The following is a 19,145-nucleotide window of genomic DNA, read 5'->3' on the forward strand; positions in this document are numbered from 1 at the left end:
GCATAAGATGATGAAGCCCTGCACTAGGGTGCAGGCAGTATCAGAGGAGAAGGGGGTTCATATGTTGAATGTTACAAAGTTAGAAATGACAGAACTTGGACATTTTTTAGATATAGGCAGTGATGATACCCAGATTGTGAGCTTGAGAGAATGGTGGTAAATAGGAAAATGGGAAGGTTTGTGAGCAGTTAGGGAAAGGAAGAAGATAATGAGTTCAGTTTTAAACATATTAATTTTGGGGGTAGTGAGGCAATTGGGGTTAAGTGACTTGTCCAGGGTCACACAGCTAATGTCAAGGGTCTGAAGCTGGATTTGAACTCATATCCTTCTGAATCTAAGGCTGGTGCTCTATCCACTGCACCACCTAGCTTCCCCTACATATTAAATTTAAGATGTCTATGTGGGGCAGCTAGGTGGCACAGTAGATAAAGCACCAGACCTGGATTCAGAAGGATCTGAGTTCAAATCTGGCCTCAGACACTTGACACTAGCTGTGTGACCCTGGGCAAGTCACTTAACCCTCATTGGCCCACAAAATATATATATATATATATATATATATATATATATATATATATGTCTATGGGACATCCACTTAGAGATATCCCCCATAGGCAGCTGGAGAAACAAGACCAGAGGTCAGGAAAGAAGGTAGGGTGGGACAAATAGATTTAAGAATCATCAGTATAGGGGGTAGCTAGGTGGCACAGTGGATAAAGCACCAGCCCTGGATTCAGGAGGACCTGAGTTTGAATCCGACCTCAGACACTTAAAACTTACTAGCTGTGTGACCTTGGGAAAGCTACTTAACCCTAATTGCCCTGCCTTAAAAAAAAAAAAAGGATCATTAGTATAAAGCTGTGGTATGTGAATGTAATGGAACACTATTGCACTGTAAGAAATGATAAGCAGATTGATTTCAGAAAAACCTGGAAAGACTTATATGAATTGATGCTGAGTGAAATGAGGAGAACCAAGAGTACATAGTACACATTATTAACAACATCATGGGATGATCAACTGTGATGGACCTGGCTCCTCTCAGAAATGCAATGATCCAAGACAATGCAAAAAGACTTATGGTAGAAAATGCTCTTCACATTCAGAAAAAGAACTATGGAGTCTGAATGCAGACAGAAACATACTATTTTCACTTTTGTTGTTGCTTTTTTGTTATTGTTCTTGTTTATTGTTCTTGTTTTTTTTCCTTTTGTTCTAATTAATGTGGAATTATGTTTAATGTGATTGTAATGTATAACCTGTATCACATAGCTTTGGGAGGGAGGAGGAAAAGGAGAGTGGGAGAAAAATTTGGAACTCAAAAAATATCTTTACATGTAATTGAGAAAAAATTAAATAAATATCAAAAAAGAATCATCAGTATAGATAAGATAGTTGCATCCATGGGAGCTAATGAAACCACCAAGTGAAATAACAGAGAGAGAGAGAGAAGAGAAAAGGGTCCAGGACAGAGCCCCAGGTGGACACCCATAGTGTGACCTGGATGAAGATTCAGTAAAGGAGACTGAGAAGTCAGACAGGTAAGAGGAGAATCGAGAGAGAAAAATATTACAGAATCCTAGAGAACAGAGTATCAAAGAGAAGAGGGGATTGACAATGTCAAAGGCTGAGGAGAGTTCAAGAATGATGAGAACTAAGGAAAAGCTATTAGATATGGTAATTAAGAGATCACTGATAACTGGAAAAAGCAGTTTTAGTTGAATGATGAGGTTGGCAACCAGAGTATAGAGAGTTAAGAAGAATTTGAAAGGAAAGAAAGTAGGTGCATTGATTGTAAATGGCTTTTGCAAGGAGGAGAGATCTGAGGTGATAGCTAGCAGAGATAGATGGATCTAGGGAGGAGGGTTTTTTTGGAGGATGAGAGGGATATGAGCACATTTCTAGGCAGTAGGGAATATGTCAGTAGATAGGAAGAGACTGAGAATTAATGAGAGAGCAGGGAGCAATGTACCATAGAATATGGGATAAGATGGGATCACTTGTGCATAGAGAAGGGCTTGCTTTGGAAAGTAGAGGGGCCACTTCTTGGGAAATGGTGAAGGGGAAAGCAGAGATAATGACAGAAGGCCCCTGGGTAATGTGAGGTGAGGAAGAGAACATGAAGAGGGAATTCTCAATAAATGGCATTGATAATTTTCAGTGAAATATGAAGTCAGTTCTCAGCTGAGAGGGAGCATGGGGAGCTATGGGAAGTATAAGAGCAGATGACAAAGTTTGGGAAAGTCACTTCAGTGAATGGGGATAGTGAGTTAATTAGAAAGGTGTAATAGGATTTCTTTGCTGCAGTGAGGACCCATTTTGAGATTGATGTAAGGTGATTTGTTAGCTACCAATTAGACCACATTTCCCAAGATTATGAACCAAGGTCAATTAGGCAAAAGGCGTGAGAAAAAGTTGAGCACCTGTGAGATGAGTCGAGGTGTCACTGCTGAATCAGTTAAACATCCCAGAGACTGTATGAGAGTGGTGGAAACCTGGATAAGCACCAGAATAAAGTACAAATAGTGCCAGAATAGAGATATAAACATGGTAGAGACTCAGTCTCAGAATTTTAATGTTACAAGTGACCTTAGAAAGAATTCAGTCCAAACCCCTTGACATGGTAACAGAGTCTCCAACAGGTGATATTACTTGCCCAAAGTCACATGGCTAGCCAAGGACAAAGCTGGAGCAGCGGCACTCCCCCAACCCCCACATGATCTCAGGTAGAAGGAGGTTTCAAACTCATGATTCTGACTCCAGGGCTCTCTTGTGAACCTTTAACCCAGCATCTCTACTTACTGCAAAATCTTGCACAGGGATGGCCCTTGATTGTGGGCTGGCAGCCCCAGTGTTGCCTAGGCAACAGAGGGCTTTATTTCTACTCCCAGGAAATACCGTTTTCTTCTCCCTTCCACAGACATAGAGGAGCCAACCTGCACTCAGAGTCTCTCATTCCTCAGCCTTGCCCAGATCCCTCCCAGAATCTTAAATTCATTGTTGTCTTTGCATTCCCAGTGCTAAGCACTGTTCCTGGCATATAGTAAGTGCTTAATAAATTTCACATTGATTGATTTATAGATAAGTTCATCTGGCCTGTTTTGAGGGGTTATGGGATCACAGGATTTCTTTAAAAAGAACAGCCTGCATTTATATTTATATAATGTAGTCCTTTGAAGTTTGCCAAGTACTCTGTAGACATTAGCACATTTGAATCTCACAGCCACATTGTGCAGTCGGTATTATTATCCTTTGCAATCTACAGGTGAGGAAACTGAGGCTCACAGAGGTTGTGACTTCCTTAGGGTCACACAATGAGGAAGGGTCCGAGGTGTGATTTAAACCCTGGTCTCTTGTATTCCAATTCTAGCACTTTATCCACTGTACCACATAATGTCAAAGGAGAGAAGGCAAGAATAGTTGAGGTAATTCAGTCCAACCTCATTTTCCAGAGAGATAACTGAGGTAAAATTCACATGGGTAATAAGGACCTGATTCAGAACTTGAATCTAGGTTTTCTAAGACTCTGACTCCATCCCACTTTCCACCAGACCCCACTCAGGAGAAGAATGAGGGGGTCTTCTAAAGCAGGCTATACAATGAATAAGTTGAACTAACTTGTTCTAGAGCATTGTACATAGATTGGCAGCTGTGCTGACCTTTAATGTCCCCTTTCTCCAATTATGTGTATATAAATTATGCATATATATTATACATATTTCTGATCCCAGAATTATTGAAACACCACACAAATGCTGCTGCAGCAAAATCATAAATGCTAAAAAAGAATCATTTCTCAAGTAGCTGGCAGGGCTATTGACAATTAAAAGGCAGAAATCTCTGAGTCCAAAATGAATCAGCAAGGCCTTTTTAGAGAAAATTGTTCTGTAACAAGGATGAAAGCCCAAAAGGACAGGAAAAGATATTGCCTATTTGCATACAGATTTGGTCCCACTTGAAAGACCCATTTGAGGCTATGTGTCCCTATTTAGCAACCTTCAATTCATTCATGGCATGAGGGAGGTCTGGGAACATCAGAGTGGGGCCAGGGGATTTTCATTTTGTGTTTTTAAAGTAAGGATTGCTAGTCTGATACAGCCATCAAATACTTCAGCTACTGGACTCACCCTTTAAGCTATGAAACTGGTGCAATGTGAAGGGGATAGCTGTATAGAGTAGCCAGACTCAGTGATATGTACTTCCAGAGTTTTGGTGGATTGAAAGCCCAAAATGAGTCAACAGTATGACAAGGTAGCTGGATAAACTGATACTATCCTAGGCTGCCTTGTATCCAGGAGTAGGGAGAGAGGTGAAAGTCTCCCAGTATTCTTGCCTTAGATCACATTTGGAGCAGTGGTGTCATACTCAAATATAAATGGTGCATAATGACTTAGAAAACCATAAATTAACATTATCTATTCTGTATTGTATTTTTATTTATGTAGTGAAACATTTCTTCTTTAATTTGGAATGGGCTTCACTTTGGATTTTTCCAGGCTACAAGCCTCTGCTTGCAAATTTAACACCTCTGATCTAGAGAACTGAATCAATCAGCCTCTACACATCACACTTTAGAAAGGGCATTGACAAGCAGAAGAATATCCAGAAAAGCATTATCAGAATGATGAATGGACTAAAGACCATGACACAGGTGGATCAACTGAAAGAATTTGAGGTATTTAGCTTAGAGAAGAACAGATTTATAGGGAATAATAATTGTCTTCAAGTATTTGGAAAATGTAATAGACTTCTTTTGCTTGGCCACCCATTCAGGAAATAGGTGAAGAAATTTGCTTTAACTGCTTTGTATATGCTTATCTGTCTATATATGGCCTCTTGACAGAATGTAAGCTTCTTGAAGACAGGAACTCTTTCATTTCTTTCCTTCTATCCCCAGCACTTAGCACAGTGTCTGGCATATAGTAGGTGCTTAATAAATGCTTGTTCGTTGGTTATTTGATAACTGCAGAGAGGCAGTTCTTTACTTATTATCAGGAACAATGTTCTAAAACTTAGAGCTGTCCAAAAGGTAGAATGGGCTGCCTTGGACAGTTGTGGGTTTCTTTTCACTGGAAGACATGAAGCTTGAATTTCCTCAATTCCCCTCCTCCATTTCTTTATACTTCTCAATATCATTATACAATGGTCATCCTTTTTGCCAAAACTAACCCCACCTATTTGTGAACTTGCTTTCATCCCTTTTCCTTCACTCCTGACCTTGTTCTGTCAAGCACGGCCATTCTATCTCACATTACACTAGCACTTGCCCTGTGTCTACAAACAATTTCATGTCTTCCCTAGTCTAAATATTTTTTTATAAAACCTTAGAATCATAGAACTTAAAAGCTAGAAAATATTTGGAAGCCATGTAGTCCAACTCATACCTAAATAGAGATACCCTCCATAACAACCCTGATAAATAGTTATTTAGCTGCTTCCTAAGTGATAGGAGCATACTATCAGACAGAGGATCCCCTTACCCTTTTGGACAATATTAGTTTGAGGGAAGGATACTCAAGTATTTATTCTGAGTCTACCTTTATATAATCTACATTCATTGCTTCTAGTTCTATGCCTGGGACCAAGCAAGATGTGTATCTCTAGTACATGATAACCCTTTATATACATGAAGATAGTATTACCCCTTCTCACTTCTCTTCTCCAGGTTAAATAGTCCCTTGCCTTCAAAGAACATGCATACAAGTCTTGATTTCTGAGTCATGCTCCTTAGGACATAGAATCACTGCATCTCACACTTGGAAGGAACCCCTGAGGTCATTAGTTCCAATGTACACCTGACAAAGAATCCCTTTTACAATATGGTCAATAAGTCATCACCCAGACTTCCGTTGACAACTTTGAATGAGGCAGAACCTACCACCTCCAAAGGCAACCCATAGGGGAACTCAGCTAGGAAGTTTTTTCCTTATATCAAACCTAAATCTTTGCAATTTCTTCTAATTTGTCTTCATCTGTCCACTGAGCCCAAAGCAGAACAAGTCTAATTTTTTACACAAACCCAGAGCCAGCCAGAGGTTGCTGGTTTGTTTATGTCTTTTTTTAATGGTGTCTAAGATCATAATGGCTTTTTTTGGTTGCCATTTAACATTTTTGACTTTGTAGTCCACTAACATCCTCAGTTTTTTTCTCCCCAGGGTACTTGCTTTCCAGCTATCCCATCTCCATTTTGTACTGTCAAGTTGATTTTTAAACCCAAGTATGAGATTTTACATCTATTCCTATTCAATTTCATCTAATTAAATCTGACCTAATATTCTAGCCTGTAAAGATCTTTGGATCCATACATTGTCATCCAAAGTCTTAGCTTTTCCTTCCACTTTCATGTCATTTTTAAATTTGGTAAAGCACATAGTTTATGTCTTTGTCCTAGTCACTGAAAAAAAAAAGTCAAACTGCACAGGACCAGAATATAGCATTAAAGATTTTCTTCCAAGTAGACACCGAAATATGAAAATTCCTTAGGTTCAGAAATTTAACTAGTTCTCACTCCACCTATCTATACTATCGTGTATCTTCAATGTTCCATCTTTTCTCACAAAAATAACATGAGACTTTGGAAATGTTTTGCTAAAACTGACACAAGATACATCTATGACATTCCCATGATCTACCAATCTAGTAGGCATTTCAAAAATGAAAATGAGGCTAGTCTGACATGAACCCATGCTAACATGTAGTGAGCATTAATTCCTTTTAATGAGGTTGACAAATTATGCCCTTAAGAATACCTTCTAGAATTTTGCCAGGATATACAGTCAAGATTATTGGCCTGTCTTTGGTCAACTTCATTCTCCTATCTTCTCTTCAACCCCCATATCCAACTAGTTGTCTAGAACTTCAATTTTATCTATGAACTATCTCTCCCATGTGTCTCTTCCTTTCATTGATACAGAATAGAATGGTGATACAGAATAGAATAAATTTTTTACCTCCCATACAACTATAAATTTTATGAAGAGTCTTAAACTCTGTGTCTCCCCTAGTACCTAGCATATTGCTCTTCTCATGGTAGACATTGAATATATGTAGTTTGCTTTGAAGAGGAAGTGACACAATTGACCTTGTACATTAGTATCATAGATTTATATAGAGTTGGAAGGCTATTTTGAGGCTATCTAGTCTAATCCTTTCATGTTATAGATGAGAAAACCAATACCTATAGAAGTCACATAGGCAGAAAATGGTAGGGCTGTAATTTAAACTCAACTCATTTAATTTCAAAGACAGCATCTTTTCTACTGAAAATATTTTATTTTGTTGCTGAGTATCGCCTGAAGAAGATGATAAGCCTTAGAATTCAAAGGGACTTTAGGAATCATCTCATCATTCACTTCTCTCATTTTAGATTCATAGAAAAAAAATGAGATTATTTTCCCAAGGATACACACATATTGGAATCCAGGTCCTCAGACTTTCAATCCAGCAACCTCTCTACTCTGCCACAAGGAAAGGGAATATATAGTCTGGGAGAAAATTTAGGAGGTCATTAGAGTAGGCTACATGTAAGATAAGAGGGGACTGACTCAGCATGGTGTGAATGGGAGTGAAATGTTTTTTTGAGTTTTGGGGTAGCACTCTGTAGAATTTGTCTTAAAGGAAAACAAGAATAAAACTGTGGAAGTTGTATGGAAACAACTATTAGACCTTTATCTACTATTTTCCTAGAGAGTGGCAGATTTATTGTTTTAGTGCTGAGGGGGAAGGTGAATTGCCTAATTAGAGAAAGAAAAAAATGAGGATTGCAGTTTGTAGTTTTCTTTTTTTTTTTACCACAAAAAGCTGAAAGCCTGTTTAAATCAGGGTACCACTTAAAAGTAAGCAAAATTTAATTCAGAAAAATGTTTTGGTGTTACCTCTATTTTTTTCTGTAAGTGATATTACAGAACTAATTGTTTAGGTAAACTAGAAGGAAAATCATCAAAAGAAATTGGATAAGACCACATGTTTGTAAGTTCTTAAGAACCCCAAAGGCAACAGTAATGCAATTAACCAGTGTAAGGAAAAAAATCTGTGCCAAATTACAAAGAAATTCAGTAGGGTGAAAATTAGTTCCATAAATCTGGGATATGATTGGAAAACTCAAGGAATTGAACAAATAGAAGGAAGTAAGGGAAATATTGGATCAGAATATGAAAAAAAGACAGATGCAGTTTTGAAAGGCTATAAAGAGAAAGGAAGAGAGAAAATTTAGACAAGTGAGTGGAGAGTGGGTGGACAGTTAAAGAAAATTGTAATCTGTTTGCCCTGTGAATGAAGGATTCGAAAGTAAAGGGTTTGGAGTTTTGGAAAGCATGGTTTGAGGGAGGTTTTGATTCAATGAGATAAGAAAGATATAGGAATTGTTACGTGGTTATTCTTTATGATATGGAAACTATAGCAATAAAATTTCAGCATGAAATTCCTAGGCTCCAAAGCAGGGAGATGGGAATAAAAGGCTGTCATGTAAAGCCTTTCCACGGTTAAAACTGAAAAGCCTCAGGACAGGTGAGAGAGTAGGTGCTAAATTATGAACACAAAAGAAATAGATTTGAGGGTTTGGGGGAGAGTGATTTAAAAAAAATAAAGAGAAGGTTAAGGGGATCTGGGAGTGTCATCATGAATCTCTGAAATGGAGCTAGTTGATAATAATGGGTTCTAAATTTTGAAGTACTGCCAACCAATGGCTCTTGGTTGGGGGTGGGGGACAGGAAAGGTTTTTTGTTTGTTTGAAATTTAACATTAGTGATTAAAAACCAAGATTTGACTTGGATAAAATTATGTTTTGAACCTAAATAGGATAATTGTAGTAAATTAGAACCCAATACAAACTACATTGACTATTTGGCATTAAAGCCATCATGGCTCAGAAAAACCTGAGTCAAAATCTGGTCTCAGAAATTTGTTTGCTGTATGACCTTAAGCAAGTTACCTTATCTTTGTTTACAATTCTCTGTTCTGTAAGGGGAATGATGACTGATTTCCTGGGGTTTTCCTAAGGATCAAAATGATATAATGATTGTGAAATGATTAATACAATGCCTGGAATATGGTAAGCATTATGTAAATGTTAAGTCTTATTATTATTACTATTATTATTTCCTCAGCTGTATATAATTACTCCATACTGGGTAAGTCTATATTGGCTTTCAAGTGTGATTAATATAAAATACTAAAGGTGATAAAGTAGATGATTTTCTACATAAGATAAATTGGAAATACATTCCACCAAATTGATATCATTTGTTAATAAGTTTTGTTTCATGTTTTAAATACATGATATTATATATGTTATTTTTGTGATTCTAAATTTTCTTGTATTGTGAATTTTAGGAAAATGTTGTATAAGGAATTCTATTGAGAGAATGATGCAATTATGGTATTGAAAAATTTAATTCCTTTTAATTTGATACTGTGAAATTATTAAACTATTAGAGCCTATTATCATAATGTTTAAACCTATCAAATATTTAATTAGATATATTTAAAAGGGAAGAATAATAATTACTTTGTGGGAAAAGAAAATTACTTGTAAAATTTCATTATTTGCAAACTTGCCAGATTCCTTGGGACCATTTGCTTGGGCAAGGTGATAAAATCTTATTAACCCTGTGAAGAACTTGCTATATGGTGTGAAATTCCAAAGTAGTGACTTAGTTTACTGGAAAAAATGGGGCCCTCTCTTCCATTACACATACTCCTTGCAAATGGGGGAGAGACTTATAAGTTCGCTTATAGTATAGAAGTGATTTATGTGATGATTTCTGATCAGGGAAACTATAAAATTATAACTGGAATAGTATACACTGAAATTACATCTTGAACCAACTTAGTTTTAACAGACTCTAGTTTAAAGATTTATTTTTGCCTTAAGGGATTAATATACAATACCATAAGAAATGGATATGTTAATCTTGGGATTTACATTAATATGCCAGTATTTTTATGTGGTTTTTTTTAGCAAACTAGTATATATTCATATCTACGTGGAATTCCAGAATGTAATTATTTTCTTGATTTCTAATGATTGATTTTTACACCAGAATGAGTTTAAAATGAAGAAGAAGAAGGAGGAGGAGAAAGAGAAGAAGAGGAAGAAGGAGGAGGAAGAGGAAAAGGATGAAGATGTTGAGTGAATATTTTTAAATATATGAATGTCATTGATAACTGTTATAGCAACCACATGAGAAAAATAGCAATAACTATATCTAACCCTAAGCTATGATTAGTGAAACCCACTATTTGAAGTTAAAAAAAACTCTTGGGATTATAACTTGATATTGTTTTGAGTTTTGAATTCAGGTATAAATGTCTGGATAATCAATAAGTCAGTAAGCCATTATTCAAGGGAAAGGCCATGAACTGCTCAAAGGGAATGTGATCTAAGAATCACTACAGGTGCATATCTGTGTCTGAGAAAAGTTGAAGGGATGACCTTGGCATGGTCAAAGGTATAATCTTCTTGACTCAGTTTCACCATTGTTTTTTTTTTTCCTTTTGAAGAGGAATGTTTTCGACCTGGTTAATCCTGAACCTAGCTATGATACCCTATGAATAAATGTGGAACTTTGCTGAATGATTGGCTGTCAAATATGATTCTTTCCTAGAATCAAAAAGAGCTAAGTTTTTTTTTCTTTTTTATATTTTGTGATCTATGTCCCTCCTTTTCCCTTTCATAGTAAATTTTATAATCAGGGCAGGTAAATTATAAAAGTTTTGTTGTTGCAGTACTAAAACATCTGAGTTACTATAATAGGATGCAAATATGAAAGACCTTATTGTCCTCAATCTGAATTAGTAATCAAATTCATACCATAAGCAACTAAGTAAATGAGTTTTGGCGCTTACAAATAGTTGCATATTCGTGTATAGGATTATGTCCTTGAAATATTTTATTCTTTCAGGATGATATGGGGATGATATCCTCCTAAGGAGGGAATTAAGACAAAAATGCAAACATTTTCTAATAAGACAAAAATGTAAAAGTTTTCTAATTAAAAGAACTAGTAAACTTTGAGAAAAAATAGGATCAGACTTTTCTCTAAGAACTAGAATATATAAATGTATATAACTGGCTTTCAAATGTTTCAAATGGGATAATGGATTTTTTAAAATAGATTAAGGATTTTGATTGTGAAGAGGGTGAAATTATTTTCCCATTTGGAGTATCTGTTTGATAATTTTAGGAGACAGAGGGGCCTATTTTACAAATCAGGCTTTCATAAATTCTTTTTAAGACTCTTTCTTCAGCCTATAGCTGGCAGTGTCTATATCAGACACAGAATTTAGGTAAAGATAGAAACAGCAAGTGGTATGTAATAATTGAAATTCTCTGAAGTTTTAGGTGAATTATGGGTTCTTAATTTGATGTTATTTTTACACCTCTATTCTTAATAAGACCAGAACCATAAGGCTTAAGCAGGTTTTTCACCACATAAACTAGTTATAAAACCAGATTTAAAAGGTTGTACTAAATTATATTGCATAATTTCTGCAAGATAACTTGGAACCAGAGAAACTAATCTTTGAGAAAAAGCCCTCTTCAGAGCTATTCTGAGAACAAGACATATTCCTGAGTGTCCAAAAGATGTTCCAGAAACCAGACAACTACCTGGGACAACTGGAACTGAAGATGAAATGTGTTGATTAAAAGGTCATTGGAAAAAAAAAAAAGGTCATTGGAAGTGGGTTATAAGGCTACCAGAAGACTCAATGTTATTTGACAGTGATGATCATTATTGTATTGCTTTGGGGTTTTATTCATGGTGTTTATGTTTGCTGTTTCTTTGGTTACCTTGGTGGCCTCTCAAATTGGTGAGTGCTCTCAATAGTTTGGATCTCTTACTTGAAATTGAGAAGTTGGCTCAGGCCACATGTGAATTCATCTCCTCCCTCTATATTGAGGTAGGTTCTGTAGCTCAAATGGCTTTGCAAAATCACATGGTTTTAGATATTCTTACAGTAAATCAAGGAAGGGCTTGTGCTATGATCAATCCATCTTGTTCTTACATTATCTAGTCAGAAGAAATTACAACAAGCCTACAAAAGATCCATCAAGTTAGATCAGAAACACAACTATCTTCTCTAGGTGACACCTGGTGGAATCCCTCTTCTTTATTCACTTGCCTACAAAGAAATGGCCTGTTAGCCATCTTTGATAAACAGGCCCTTATTGCTCTGTGCCTTACAGTCTTGTTTAGACTTTGTATTAGTTGCTGTGTTAAAGCCTGTTGCAAATTTGCACTAGAAAAACTTCTGTTAGTGAATACTACTATTAATGTTGTTAAAAAAAACCTTATAGATTGGCCTATAGATAAATGATCTATGGGATACTTGTTTCTCATTGTTCAAAGAGGGAAATTAGGAAAATCAAATTGATTCCATTTTGTAATTGATCCTAGCCTGTATTACTGTTGATATTTTGTATAACTGCCTAAGTGTCTTTGAATCAAATTCAGAAATTCATAGGTTCAGAAATTCAATCTTCCTCTCTAAATTAAGTTTAAAAGTTGTTTCCTGGGGGCAGCTAAGTGGCACAGTGGATAAAGCCCTGGCCCTGGATTCAGGGGGACCTGAGTTCAAATCCGACCTCAGATACTTGATACTTACTAGCTGTGTGGCCCTGGGCAAGTCACTTAACCCTAATTGCCCTGGGGGGGAAAAGTTGTTTCCCTATAAATTACTTTTAAAGGAAATCTGTTATCTCCATATGTCACTAGCTGTCCTTGTATGATTAGAGGAAATCTCCTGTCTATATACCGTTAGTTATTCTTGCAGGTGGACTAAATCAATTAGAATTTCCTAGCAGCAAGATGGAAAGAAGGATTGTTGTATAGCCCCACATTCCTGATTTCCAGCCAATCATATTTTTCCTCATACCTTTGATGCTTCTGACTCTAACCAATCATATTGTCTTGCCCATCTATGATACTGCCTTCTATTTTTTGGATGCACCTCCTTTTGTTTATAAAAATGATCTGTCAGCCCTCATTGGGGCCTTAGCTTGTGCTGAGGAGGCTAAGACCCTATTTATTGGCAAATTCACACTTTGCTAATAAATTGATTCTGCCCAGAGCTTATGTTTGCCCTAATTTGGACCTTGGGAGTTTGTTCTAGCCCGGGGACACAGCTACTCGTATACCCTTGACTGAAGAATGGTACCTCCTCTATCAGGGAAGGTTGTCCTCTTCGACCCAGCGCACAGGAGGGATGCACATGGAGCGGTGAGGAAGGAAAGGGACACCCGCCTAGCCATCCAGATCAGCCGAATCAACCCTGGCAATCAATGGGGTGACAGATGTCAGAGCCAGATCGCCCTAATCCTGTTTGCCTTAATTTCAATTGCAACAAAGGAAATGACCCATTTTGAGAAGTTCAGTTTGGTCAGTGCATAGTCTTACCTAGAAACTTACATTTATATGGTGTTTCTGAATTTGTGAAGTGCTTTACATTCCTTATCTCATTTGAAGGTAAACAAAGGAAATGAGCATTTATTAAATACCTACTATATGCCAGGCACTGTGCTAAGCACTTTACAAATATCTCATTTGATCCTCACAAGAAGCCTAGTAGGTGCTATAACTATCCCCATTTTACAGTTGAGGAAAATGAATCAAATAGAAGTTAAGGGATTTGCCCTGAGTCGCACAGCTAAGTGTCTGAGGCTTGATTTGAACTTGTCTTCCTGACTCCAAGCCCAGCACTCTATGCACTCCACCATTGTAAATGCATAAAGAAAGAAGTAAGGTAGAATGCCAACTCTTTCAGGGCAGGGACCATTTCATTTTTGTCTTGGTATTCCTAGTTCTTAGCGCAGATCCTGGTATATAGTAGGCATTTAATGAATATATGTTAAATTAAACCTCATTTAGCCATATGAAATTATGTAAAAAGTCAAAAGGCTCCCAAATGTGGGAAACCTTGAAGTCCAGATAAAAGAGTTTGAATTCAAACTTCATAGGCTTTTGAAAAGAAGAACAACATGGTAAGAAGTGACAGACTCAGACTTTCTATTACCAAGAAGATAAAATACAAATTTCTTCTCCTGGCATATAAGACATTCTGTAATCTGGGTTCATTGAACATTTCCAGTTTTATTTTACTTGATTCTTCTTCATATGCTCAAACAGAACTACTAGCATGTCTTCATTTTCAAATTATACTCTCCCAATTCAAAGTATTTGTGCAGATTCTTCTTGGCCCCTGGCATGAAGTCCCTCGCTATCTTTACTGCTGTTTTCTTTTTTTTTTTGTTTTTGTTTTTTGTTTTGTTTTGTTTTGTTTTTGGCAGGGCAATGAGGGTTAAGTGACTTGCTCAGGGTCACAAGCTAGTAAGGGTCAAGTGTCTGAGGCTGGATTTGAACTCAGGTCTTCCTGAATCCAGGGCCAATGCTTTATCCACTGTGCCACCTAGATGCCCTGTTTTCTTTATCATAGTATCATATACATAGCACTGGAAGGAAATTTAGACATCATCTAGTCATGCCTCTTCATTTTTATAAATTATGAAACTGAGGTTCTGAGAGGTTAAAGGGATATAATAAAGGTCACAGTGGTGACCATAACATGTTAATGCTGTCCATGGGGTTTTCTTGGCAAAGATACTGGAGTGGTTTGCCATATAGCTCCTTGTGTATAGCTCATCCCCTTACTAGATTTTAATCTCTTTGGCAACAATCATGTCATTTTTTCATCTAGGGATTCCCTTCACAATATTTTGTGCGTGTTGTTGTTCAGTCATGTCTGGACTCTTTGTGATACCTGAAGATACTGGAGTGGTTTGCTATTTCCCTCTCCAGCTCATTTGACAGATGAGGAAACAGAGACAAATAAGGTTAAATGACTTGCCCAGAATCACACATCTGGTAAGAGTCTGAGGCCAGATTTGAAATCAGGAAAGTGAGTCTTCCTGACTTCAGGCCTGGAGCTCTATACACTGCATCACCTAGCTGCCCTGTATTGTGGATGGTAGATGTTTAATAAATGTTTGTTGAATCAAAGATTTGGTGAATTAGCTGTGATATCTGAAAAATAAATGATCATTTCTAACTTCAGGGTGGGAGCAGTGAGAGTGAGCTTCATAGAGCAGGTGACATTTGCACATGACCTTGACATCTCTAATCTTTGATTTCCCTAACTGAAAAATGAGGGTAGTAATAATTGTCCAGACTATCTCATGGTGTTCTTTTTAGGATCAGCTGAGATATTGTATATGAAAATGGTTATGGAAGGCAGTATGTTCAAATGGGAGGAAGATTTGAAGATTAATAATAATAATAATAATGGATTTATATAGTTATCTGAGGTTTATATAACAATAAATTGAAATACGGTGATATGAGTGGGGGTTTTTTATAGTCCTAAACCAAAGAGATGATCATATAGCTCATGAGAAAATGGAAGATATTCTGGGAATTCAGATTTCCCATTTGCTTTTGAGTTTTACAAGTTCTTTGACGTCTTTAGCATCTCAGAATCTGAGTCCTCTTTATAAATGACAGCTAGATACAGAAATCCATTTACAAGCACTGAGAAGCTGAGATAAGACTTTTAATGATTACTTAGCATTTGGGCTCCAGTGACTCAGATGCCCAGCTTTGTCACAGCCCATAACTTTATCCCCCCTCCCTTGGCCTTCCCCAAGCTCCCCACCTCCCTCTAGGTTGCCATAAGCTGCTTTGTATTTCAGCCTGCATACAAGAGCTGGCATTAGCCAGCTTTTAAACACTGTTACATTTACAAAGAACTTTAAATACATTACCACGTTGTATCCTTACAACTCTGTGAGGGAGGTAGTCTAAGCATTCTTAGTCCTTGATAGAACCAATAAAAGAGGTCTTTGTTTATCAAGTTTTTCAAGTCTCAGTTAAAATCTCACCTTCTGTAAAGAGCCTTTCCCATTCCTGTGCATGTGTGTGTATGTATGTATATATGTATGTTTGTATGTTCATATGAATGCATGTGTATGTGTGTATGTGTGTATGTGTATCTTCTTCGTACATTGTTGTTTACATGTTATCTTCCCCATGAGATTGTGAGCTCCTTGAAGGTTGAGACTAGTTTTACCTTTCTTTCTATGCCCAGTGCTTATTATAGTGCCTGGCAAACTGCAGGTGCTTAATAAATGCTTATTTCCTTGATGACTTTTATCTTTCTATAATTGAGGAGACTGACAATTATGGGAATTATTTCATCCATTAAGAAGGGTACATGAAGGACAAAACTAATCTTGTTTTGTTCTCAGTGAGACAGTATGGTACCAGACTGGAGTCAGACTCTCTGGGTTTTTGCTTTGGCAGCAATTTTGGAGATCCTTAAGTGTAACACCCTCATTTTACATATGGAAAACAGTTAAGTGACTTGCCCAGAGTCACACAGATAATAAGTGTCAGAGGCAAGATTTGAACCCAATAATCTGTTTACTAGGCTGTCTCTTTTCCTCACCTATAAAATAGTCATGAGAACACTTGCCCTACCAATCTCACAGGGTTTTTTAGAGTAAGATGCTTTGTGTATTTTTAATCCCTGTACAAGATGTGGCCATCCCTCCTCATCTTATAGACCTTTACTTCCTGCAAACATAGTTTAAGCACCACTTTCTATAAAAAAGACTTTCCTGATTATCACCACCCTTGCCGCTAGTTGCTAATGTCCTTCCTCCCCAAACTACTTTTATTTATCTTTTTTTTTTTTTGCAGGGCAATGAGGGTTAAGTGACTTTCCCAGGGTCACACAGCTAGTAAGTGTCAAGTGTCTGAGGCCAGATTTGAACTAAGGTCCTCCTGAATCCAGGGCTGGTGCTTTATCCACTGTGCCACCTAGCTGCCCCCCACTTTTATTTATCTTAATTTTATTTTGAATAGAAGGGAATAAGCATTTATATAGCCTATATGCCAGGCACTGTGATAAATGCTTTTATAAATATTACCTCATTTGATCCTCACAACAACCCTAAGAGGTTGGTATTATTATCCCCATTTTGCAGTTGAAGAAACTGAGGCAAAGAGATTTTAAGTAGCCTGCATAGGGTCACACAGACACTAAGTATCTGAGGTCTAGATTTGAATTTAGGTCTTCCTGATTCCGAGTTCAGTGCTTTATCCTTTGTACCAACAGTTGCCTCCATATACTTATACATATACACATTATTTTCCCTTGAAAGAATGTCAGTTCTGGGGACAGCTAGGTGGCACAGTGGATAAAGCACCAGCCCTTGATTCAGGAGAACCTGAGTTCAAATGTGTCCTCAGACACTTGACACTAGCTGTGTGACCCTGGGAAAGTCACTTAACTCTCATTGCCCTGCAAAAAATAAATTAATTTTAAAAAAGAATGTCAGTTCCTTGAGGGCAGTGTTCTTTCATCTTTTACCTTTCTATCTCCAGGACTGACCAATGTGTCAGGCATGGTGTAAGTATTTAATTAAGGATTGTTGATTGATTGAAATCTGTGAATTATTATTTCCGTCAAAAGATGCAGTCCTGCAGATCTGCTGGCTTAGAAAATGCTGAGCATTTTTTTTAAATTTGGTGGAGGGTGGAAGGTGCAAATTGTCTCCTATATTTGAATGCCATTACTCGGCTAAATCCCTAACTATGTGAAATGTCACTATGGGTTCCTTGTTGAAACTGCTTCTCTTTCAGGACTGTAGTTGCCTCAATGTTACTATGCCTTTATGATCATACATCTTTTCAATGACTTCCTAAACAACTTAGTGAAAGTCATTATGCCTCCTGATAGTCTCTTAGAAGAATAGCTTCTTTGGGGAATGATAAAACCAGTATTCATTCATTTTGTACCATTAGAGAAGATCTTTAAATAGGCTGGGAGGGGTGAGTAGGGGATAGGGTGGAATGGAATGATGGAAAGAGCAGTTAGGCAACCTCCTGAAAACACAAATAATGTCACATTGGAAAAGTTCAGTGCACTTATTATTGACTTTCAGCATTCATTCCTCTTTTTTTCTTCCATAGCTTGAAAGAATTCACCATACAATGATTTCAACCATTTTGGAAAGACTCCATCCAGGAACATAGGGTAAATCAGCTTTGGGTCATACAGAAAGAGTATCCAGAATGCCATAAACATAAACTAGAAGAAAAACGTCAAAATGATGCTTGTTAGGGTAGGTTAATAGAGTTGAAAGAAAAAACAGAGAATTCTGAGATTATTCATGAAAATTAAATATCTAAAAAGAAATAGAGATTGGATTAAAAAAAACTTCATACATGCTAGAAAGGTATGATGGAGGTGAAATTGTCTTGTTATATGACTTCTAGGGATCATTCATTATTCAACTTGCCATCTTTCATGTACATATAGGACAGGAGAAATCTGCATCACTGAAACAAAGATCTAAAAGGCCCATCTGGTCTAATCCCATCATTTTACAGATGAATGAAGTAACTTGCCCAGTCACATAGGTAGTCTTGCTTCCTGACCTCTCACCAACCTTTGACACTGGTTGTTCACCCTCTTCTCCTCTATCCTCCCTTCTCCCTCGGTTTTCAGGACACCCCTCTGTCCACATTCTCCTATCTATCAGGAAGTTCAACTTGGTCTCCTTTGTTATGTCTTCGTCCTGCTCACATCCTCTCACCAGAGGGCTATATCTCGGGCCCTCTCCTCTTCTCCCTCTCTATCATTTCCCTTGGTGATCTCATCAGCTCCCTTGACTTAGTTATCAGCTCAATGCTAATGACTCTCAAATTTACCTGTCCTACTGTAACCTCTCTGCTGACCTCTCTTCTCATATCCTCAATTACTTTTCAGAAACTTGAACTGGATGTCCATTAGACATCTTAAACTCAACATGTCCAAAACTGAACTCATTATCTTTCCCCCTAAACCCTCCTTACCTCCCTATACTGTCAAGGGGACCACCATCCACCCAGTCCTAAGAGATACTTCTTTGTATTCCCAGAACACAGTTCAATACCAAACACCTATTAAGCATTTTATAAACCCATAAATAGAAACTTGGTTTAAAAATCTGCAGTACTGTGGAATATCCCTTTGACACAGTTGAAAATCACTCTGTCCTAATGCCAGAACTCTAGATACACTATATTCTCCAATGCTAGTCCCCATCTTCCACTCCCCACCCTCCCCCCAAAAAAGTTTTCCCTGACAAACTTCATATTTCTCAA

The 19,145-nt window shown here is 37.3% G+C and overlaps 1 protein-coding gene across 1 annotated transcript in view; it reads right to left on the reverse strand.

Annotated features, from left to right (window-relative positions):
• The window catches only part of LOC122746889 (androgen dependent TFPI regulating protein), a 134,912-nt gene that overhangs the window by 88,607 nt on the left and 27,160 nt on the right, over nucleotides 1-19,145 (reverse strand). Inside the window, 1 exon segment of the mRNA XM_043992964.1 lies at nucleotides 17,985-18,087. Within this exon segment, the coding sequence (XP_043848899.1) occupies nucleotides 17,985-18,087 (103 nt within the window).

The sequence above is a fragment of the Dromiciops gliroides genome, chromosome 1 (assembly GCF_019393635.1).
Source record: "Dromiciops gliroides isolate mDroGli1 chromosome 1, mDroGli1.pri, whole genome shotgun sequence".
In the NCBI taxonomy this organism is placed as follows: domain Eukaryota; kingdom Metazoa; phylum Chordata; class Mammalia; order Microbiotheria; family Microbiotheriidae; genus Dromiciops; species Dromiciops gliroides.